The sequence below is a fragment of the Hypomesus transpacificus genome, unplaced genomic scaffold (genome assembly GCF_021917145.1).
Source record: "Hypomesus transpacificus isolate Combined female unplaced genomic scaffold, fHypTra1 scaffold_129, whole genome shotgun sequence".
Taxonomy (NCBI): domain Eukaryota; kingdom Metazoa; phylum Chordata; class Actinopteri; order Osmeriformes; family Osmeridae; genus Hypomesus; species Hypomesus transpacificus.
Genome location: NW_025813705.1, coordinates 568,890 through 577,320, shown reverse-complemented (window position 1 = coordinate 577,320; position 8,431 = coordinate 568,890). Strand labels below are relative to the sequence as shown.

Genomic DNA, 8,431 nt, shown 5'->3' with positions numbered 1-8,431 from the left:
CACCATAGACATCTCAGTGTTGCTTCAGATACCCACATAGCACAGACAGCTCCGGGTTCCAGAATGGACTGCACCTTGGCTCTCCTCCTCTCCTCTCTGCTGGCCCGGCTCACCATAGGAACAGGAGCTTCTCTCTCACCAGTCATTATGAGGAGCAAAGCCACAAGCGAGGCAGGACACCTAGTGGTCATGATAGAGGCACTTATTAACAAGGTAATCAATCAATCAATCAATCAATCAATCAATCAATCAATGAACTATTATGCATCATCTAGATTTTTGAAGTCCAGCCCAGTGCAAAGGAAAAATATGGGTTGATTTTAATGTACTGTCCACTGAGTCATGTGGCATGAAGTAAGAACGTATGGTTCTCTCCAACAGTTGACGTCTTCTCAGCTAGTGGGTGGAAGTCTGGATCCCTCCACAGAGAAGCATCTGGAGGGGCTCTCCTCCATCGTGGAGGTCATAGGGACCTACCAGGTTCTGCTGCGGAGCCTGCCTCAGGAGGGGCTCAGCCAGCTCAACGTGTCTGTCGACTGTCTGAAGACCTGGCTGGAGAAGATGTGCCCAGGGACACAGCACACAGCTTGGGAAGAAAACGAGCTGGAGTCTCACAAGAGGTTTCCAGAAAGCAAAAGCATTGTGGTCTTGAGGAAGCTCGGGAGCTTCCTGTCTGGCCTGAAGAACCATCTGAACAAGCTCCAGACCTGCTCAACCACTGAACTGAAAGACCTGGAGAAGAAGTAGGCATCCTAGACTCGGTGGCAGTCTTTTCACCAGCCAGGGAATCGCTGAGTACACAGAATGAGCAGTTCCTTCCGGAGCTGCAAACCATTTGTGGAGACTTTTGGACATATGTTTTATTCCATATAACTTGAACAAGGTATTTGTTACAGAACAGAACACAAGGCACTTTCTAACTTTTTTTTTATACTTTCCATTCGCAATGTTTACATTGGATAGTGATGCTATGTACCAATCTTTAGAGAAGGTAGCGTGGTACCAGTAACGGAAGTGTTGTTGATTCCAAAACAGGCTTTGATTCTACCAGCAGCCACAGCTGGTGAATGCATTTGTGGGACAACTAACTAGGGCTTGGGAAAAAAGAAGGAAAAAAAGACACCAGTATAAGACACACAAACTGCACTACACACGCACACACCAAATATGGAGGCGTGACTGAATGGTGATGTCATACAGGGTTTCCTGAAAGCCAGACTGGCCCATGCCAGGAAACCATATATTTTTCTCAGAGCAAAACATGGGGAAAAAAACATGTGTGTTGGTTTAGTTAGAAAGTAAATTATTATGCATTGTGACTACTTCCACAGCAATGTAAAAGGTCGATCTATAACAATTAATAATATGCATACATATTTATGCCAAAATATTTTCTACATTGAGAATGTGTGATATTTTTTTACATTGAAGCAAGGTTTCTTATTTAATGTCAGACATTTTAATAAAATAAATAAATTCATCAATGTTTTTACTTGTCCTCCCAGTGCTGTTATTTGAGCACTTATTTGAGCACACTGTTTCTGTGCACAAGTTATTTCTGTGCATGAGACAGTAAAACTAACAATGTAATACATTTACAGAAAATCCAGAGATGCACATCACTGACGTCTCAAAACGTGATTTATTAAAAATGCCACTCATTTACATGAATGATATATTTTGCACAAGTCCTCGCCAATTTTAACAAACATGACATATGAGGGGAAGAATGACAGACTTTCATACTTTAGACAGAACATAGTTTAACAATGCGTCAAACAAAGCTGATACTGTACACACTAAAAGATGGTACCAGCCGTTGAATACAGTGGATTTACAACCATCATTTCAATGAATGAATCTTTCACATGTGACCTCAAATCCATCCTTGATTCCTCCCAATCACCACAGACATTCTAAACAAGACAAGGGGAGGGATTTATTTTGTCTTGTTCTCATGTATGCACACACCATAACTCACAGAAGCACACACACACACACACACACTAGCTGCTGAACCATTTGCTCCTCTTGGTAGCTGTGGACTTGGAGCCTCCCATCAGTTTCTTCTTGTACTGCTCCACCAGGCTGTCAAAGCGGGCGTCGTCTCTGTTCCTGACCTGCCTCCTGGACGCCTTAGAGCTCTGGACAACACACGGGCACAGGGAGGGCGGGGGGGGGGGGGGATTAGGGGGGCACTCAGAAGTCACGCAGCATCAAACTGAGCCCAGTCTCTGGAGGCTGTTCAGGTGGGCTTCATCCCAGTGTGCCTGAGAACGTCTCTGTCTCTCTGTCATACACACACCCACATTACCTGTGCTCTGGGCTGGAGGGGTTTCTCCAGCGTCTGCCCTCCCTGACGTTCTCGTCTGCTGGGGTGGTTCCTGGCCTTCTTGGGCTGGGGAGGCTGCGGCTTGCCCTTGTCCCTCAGTCTACACACACACACCAGGAAAGGGGTCAGCCAAACAGAGGAGTTGAGATATGAAAGGGGTGGTTTTTGTTGTGATGTGTCAAGACGTGGACATACCTGATCTTGGGTCCTCGATGTGAAGGAAAGGGTAGAGTCTTCCTTCGTTTCTTGCCATCCTCCAGTTCTATGTGTTCCACCTCTGGCTTAGTGTGGAACCCAGAGTAGAATGTGCCCTGGCCCTGGTTCTGGCCATGCATCTGATCCTGGCCCCGCTTCTGGCCTGGCTTTGGACCCTGGGCCTGCTTCTTGCCCTGGACTTGGGCCTGCTTCTGATCCTGGCCCTGGGCTTGGCCCTGCTTCTGACCCTGGGTTTGGCCCTGCTTCTGACCCTGGGCTTGGCCCTGCTTCTGACCCTGGGTTTGGCCCTGCTTCTGACCCTGGGCTTGGCCCTGCTTCTGACCCTGGGCTTGGCCCTGCTTCTGACCCTGGGCTTGGCCCTGCTTCTGACCCTGGGCTTGGCCCTGCTTCTGACCCTGGGTTTGGCCCTGCTTCTGACCCTGGGTTTGGCCCTGCTTCTGACCCTGGGCTTGGCCCTGCTTCTGACCCTGGGTTTGGCCCTGCTTCTGACCCTGGGTTTGGCCCTGCTTCTGACCCTGGGCTTGGCCCTGCTTCTGACCCTGGGCTTGGCCCTGCTTCTGACCCTGGGTTTGGCCCTGCTTCTGACCCTGGGCTTGGCCCTGCTTCGGGGCTTGGCCCTGCTTTGGACCCTGGGCTGGAGCCCCAGACAGAATGGACGGGAGAGGAAGAGAGGTGTCATATGAGTGATATGAGGACACAGTGAGCATAAAGAGGAGAGTGCTTAGTGACCATAGCTAAATGAGTGATTTATCATTATCATTACTATTCCTACTGTTGTGAAGAACAGAAAGGCCTCACCTCTGGTCTTGGCCTGTGTCTTTGCCTGCCCCTCTCCCATCACCGTGACACCCTTCGGTCCAGCCACGCCCTTCTGAGGGCCGGCCCCGCCCCCGGTCTGGGGTGGTCCTCCTGTACCGGGCTCTTTCCTGAAACGCTGCTGGAGAGGGTGAAAACAGAGCAACATGGAGCGTCATGTTCCTCCATGGAGGATGGCTTCCACGGGAGGGGGAGGGACAGACACACTCACACACCACCCACCTTGCTCTGCTGCTGTCGGGCCTCCTTCATCTTCAGCTTCCTCCCGTCCTCCAGAGAGAACTCCGCAATGGGCCGCTGAGGAGGAATACAGACACACATACACACACACACACAGACACAGTCAAACACACAGACAGAGACACAGCTGGATGAAACACTGTCACTGGTCGATTCACCAGTTCAAAAACACTTATGTTCCCGTGTGTTGATTGGCTAGGCTCGACGTGTAAGACACGCGTGTGGGGCAGAGGCGTGCATGTGTGTGTGTGTGTGGGGGGGGGGGGTGCACCTTATTAGAGCCGTAGATCTGAGGGTTGTTGTTGAGGTGTCGCAGGGTCTTCAGAGCATGCTCGTGGTCCTGGAACTCCACAAAGCCGTAACCGAGCGAGCGGCCGGTGATCTGACCCCTCTCTGGCTTCTTGTCGTACATCACCCTGCACTGCAGATACACGGCACACACACACACACACACGTAGAGCACCACCACCATGAAGGAAATCAACCTGCTCCTAGCAACAGTGCCACTTAGTGGCCTTCACTGAAAACATATTTGAGAATCGGTGAAATATGAGACAGGGAATATCTGTGTGCGCGTGTGTGTGTTTTACCTCGGTGATGCGGACTGCCTTGCCTCCCCCAGCCCCATCCAGGCAGAGTTTTCTCAGCTGTTTGTTGTCAACCGACTTTGGCAGGTTGTGGATGCACAGCCTCGTCTTGGACACGAACACGGAGATGTCCCGCAGCTTGGTCCGCTTCAGCTCCTCAAACTAACACGGTGGGGAGGCACACACACACACACACACACAGAGAGGCATGGTCAGGAGGGGAGGCAAGCGGCGCGGGCTGGCTGGAAGTTTCCGGAACGTGCGCACGGCGTGAAGGGTGGACGGAGCAGCCGCCACCGCGGCGCTCACCCTCTGTCTCTTGGCCATGTCTGCCTCTGGTACGCCCTCCGCTGCCTTGGTTCCCGCACGGATCACTGACACACACACACACAGTCAGATGAGTCTTGTGTGAGATACATGGGTTCTAGTGGTGTTTCTGGGAGAGGCTTTAGTCGGGTTCAGTGGAGGAGCTAACTCACGTCCTTCCCTGGCCAGGTACAGGTTCCTGGTGCCCGTCTCCACCTTCACCTTCTTGTCCTTCAGCTTGTTGGCGTCTTCTCTGGTCACTGCCGCGACGATGTTCAGCTTCCTCCCATCTACTCGGATCCCGCCGGTCTAACCCACACACACACAGGCGGTGCAATACACGCTCAGTCGACACCCAGACAAGCACACATAAGCACGATGCCTCAGGGTGAGGACAAGCTAGCTTTGTAGCTCTGCAGGGCCTCACCTCCGACTCGTCCTGAGACAGGTTGATGCACCTGTCCGCTGCCTCTTTGCACTTGAACTGAGCGAACGCACAGCCTGGGTGAGGGGGGGGGGGGGGGAAAGGGCAGACAAGACCAATCAGCGAGCCGCTTCCGCCGGGACACGCGGGCTGGCGCGAAGCGGGCAGACAGACCTTTGGAGTGCTCGGTGTCCGGGTGGACCACGATCTTGATGTACTTCAGCTCCCCGTAGCGCAGCAGCGCCTCCTCCAGGCCCTCCTCCTCCGTGTCGAACGACAGGTTCCTACAAGGCAAGCCGGGGGGGGTGACATCATCCATGAGCACCTTAAGGCACCCCCCCCCCCATAATCATCCCCTACTGGGTTCATGGCTGAAGTGTGTGTCTGTGGGGGTTTGTATGGCGGTGGTGGTGGGGGGTCTGGAGAGAGGGGGAGTGTGCAGGGGATGAAGAGAGGGGGGGGGGGGGGGGGGGGGGGGGGGGGGGGTAAGAGGGGGGAGTGTGCTGGGGTTGAAGATGGAGAGGAGTGGGGGGGTAGGGGGGTAAGGGTAAGAGGGGCGGGGGGGGGGGGGGGGGGGTATGTGTCGGGGTTGGAGGCGGACCTGATGAAGACGGTTTTGCCCTCGTTGACGTCAGAGGGGAGGGTCCGCTTCTTCCTGGCAGGCCGGCCTGGACACAGAGACAGATGTCAGTGAGCGGGCAGAATACAGGAGGACTTCACAACACCGCTAATACACAGAGAGAGCAAGGGGATGGACATACCTGGGTCATCATCATCATCGTCGTCGTCGTCCTCATCAGACCCAAGATCACTTTCGTCATCATCATCTCCCTCTCGGGACTCATCGTCGTCATCATCGTCGTCGTCATCATCATCGTTGTCTTCATCCTCTTCATCATCAGCATCATCAGCACCTTCCTCCTCCTCCTCACTCTCATCCTCTGATGGGGCTTCTGGCAGAGGAGGGGCAGGCTTGGAGGAGGCTCTGAGGAGAGACGGGCACACACATCTGATGGTGAGGCCCCCATGACCCGGTCTCTACAAAGATCCAAACCACTTCAGGAACATGTCGCTTAACAGGGACAAAGAAAGAAGAGGTTGTACTTTTTCTTCTGAGGTGCGACTGGTTTCTGCTCTTCCTCTTCCTCCTCTTCCTCCTCTTCTTCTTCCTTCTCCTCCTCCTCTTCTTCTTCCTTCTCCTCCTCCTTGGAGTTAGCTGTTGGTTTCTTTGATGCAATTTTCTCCCCATTCGTAATTCCTGTGGGACAATTCAAACTCATGTTTGACGCGTGTGGGAATAGGATTACTGTCTCACATTATCTGTGAGTGCAAACGTGATTGTAGCTGTGTTATGGAAATGATTGCAACTGTCCATGCTAATACTATGATCTGTGTCGGTTTATTGCATTGGCAAACTATCGAACTATGCAGATTACCTGAGGCAGTGGGTGGCTGAGAGGCAAGGAACTTGTCCTTAGCGATAGCCCAGTCCACAGCAACCTGCCGTCCTGTTATGGGGAACAGAGACGGGAGAGTGGAGTCATCACATGGTTTAACCCACTGTGTGGACCTCCAACCTTTCAAACCAACGCTCAACAGCTCGGCGACGTTGCGCGTCTCATCCAGGGCAGGTAGAAGTGTCCCGCGCATTACCTTTGATTTCCTTCAGGTTCATGGCCTTCAGGGCATTTCCAGCCTGCAGCAGGTTCTTAAACTGGACAAACGCAAAGCCGCGCATCTTCCCATCTGAACGGACGTCACGACAGGGGAGAGAGAGACATCATCAAACACTGACGGACGCCAGGCCCTTTGGCCTTTGCTAAACTGAACACATCCGGATTGGCTTCATAGGGGCTGGAGGTTTGTAAGTGTAGATATCATTCTGGGCTAAGTCACCTGGTTTCAGAGCGATGTTGGCCTCGAGAACAGTCCCGAACATGGCAAAGGTCTGTTTCAGATCCTCCTCAGAGCACTGCAGCAACGAAAGACAAAGGACATGCTCCATCAATTACGGGCCTTGTGGACACGGGAGCACACATCTCTATGTGTTCAGTCTCATGTGGCCTACCTTGAAACTGAGATTCCTGATGATTAGCCTTGCTTTCCTCAGGGAGTTCTTCGGTATGTTTGTTTTCTGCTCTTTTCGAGGGGCTGGCAGTGTGCCTGCGGTCGTTTTGGTTTCTGGCTTTGCGGGTGCTGAAGGGATCACGGTCACACAGAACAATGAAAAGCCGGAATGCTGACATGAAAAGTGAGCTACCATCCAAATGAATCTCACGTACCTTTACCCTTCTTGTCAATGATTTTCCTTTTAGCCACATCGACTGTTATCTTGCGGCCATCATAAAGACATACTTGTTTCAGAGCACGCTTTGCATCCTCCTCCATTGAGAAGGTGACATATCCAAAACCTCGGCATTTGTCGCCACCTGAATAGAATAGATACAACCCGTGTTAGTGTTTTGCTATGAAGACATTATGGGCTGTAGCCAAGTAGATAGGTCATACAGGTTGGCTTAAATTTATCAATTAAGTGATGCTTCGCTCACCTTTTTCTTTGACAACAAAACACTGCTTCAGCGGGCCAATCTCAGAAAATATTTCCTCCAGTCGTTCATTCGAGGCAGATACAGGCAATTTATTTACGAATACAGTAAGCCCTGACATGGCTCCAACTTTTTGTTAGCTAGCCAGCTAGCTACTGTAGCTAATGAGACTCTATATTTGAATACCGAGAAGTGTTTGTTTGTTGCTATACGAAATCAATATTTTGCTTCTTCCAAAAATTAACTTGAGCTTGCTCTTGTAAGACACGTTTCCCCAAAAACATGACATCCACGTGCATCAGTTAGTCCTGACGGAGAAACACGTTTGTGTACAACACGGCCATCGTGAAACCTAACCGGAAGCTGTCAGGGGTTCTTCCGGTAACTTCTTCTTTTGTTTTCCGGCAGACTAGGTGCAGTTCGAGCATTGCTGCCATCAATCGGTGGCCAAGCTCGAAAGAACAATGATGCAAATCCGGTGGGTCGTTCACCCTAAAAAAGATAGTCAGACAGACGAGTAAGTGGTAGCTCTATGTTTGTACTATAAACTTGACATGTCAAAGCTATACATAAGCTATAATAAATATATAGAAATATATTATTATATAAATATACACATACATATATGTACATATTTATGTGCACTTTAAGCAATCTATGTTTTTATTTGTCTTTAAAAACTCATGTGTACTGCTACCGTACTATTGTTACAGTATTAGTGGTAGAAGACGATCAGGCAGTAACAGTAGTGTCAGAGACACGTGACCACCCATAGAGGGTGCTACAACTACATGGGTCCAGGCAGGAGGTAAAAACAGACACAGTTCAAACATCATCATGATGATTGGCAGCCTTAGTCAAATTACTTGTATTTTGTGTCAACACCATAACTTCCTGTTGTTTTTCCCAACATCTATGGTCCTTATAAAAAAAAGAGAAAGTGATGTTTAAACGTTCTCACATG

At 50.6% G+C, this 8,431-nt stretch overlaps 1 protein-coding gene across 2 annotated transcripts; it reads right to left on the bottom strand.

Moving 5' to 3' along the window:
- Nucleotides 1-1,623: 1,623 nt before the first annotated feature.
- On the bottom strand, nt 1,624-7,851 carry rbm28 (RNA binding motif protein 28). 2 transcript variants are annotated; one of them, XM_047050860.1, is made up of 20 exons: nt 7,471-7,851; nt 7,204-7,350; nt 6,990-7,117; nt 6,818-6,893; nt 6,575-6,667; nt 6,358-6,429; nt 6,026-6,179; nt 5,683-5,906; nt 5,523-5,589; nt 5,096-5,205; nt 4,925-4,998; nt 4,671-4,806; nt 4,501-4,565; nt 4,195-4,353; nt 3,876-4,025; nt 3,587-3,661; nt 3,347-3,485; nt 2,528-3,182; nt 2,315-2,432; nt 1,624-2,144 (listed from the first exon to the last, which is right to left on the bottom strand). In XM_047050860.1, exons 1-20 carry the CDS (start codon nt 7,586-7,588, stop codon nt 2,007-2,009), a joined length of 2,898 nt encoding a protein of 965 aa, XP_046906816.1. In that variant the 5' UTR covers nt 7,589-7,851; the 3' UTR covers nt 1,624-2,006. The 2 variants fall into 2 exon arrangements, with proteins under 2 accessions (XP_046906816.1, XP_046906817.1); XM_047050861.1 differs by having other exon boundaries at nt 3,347-3,482.
- Nucleotides 7,852-8,431: the final 580 nt, after the last annotated feature.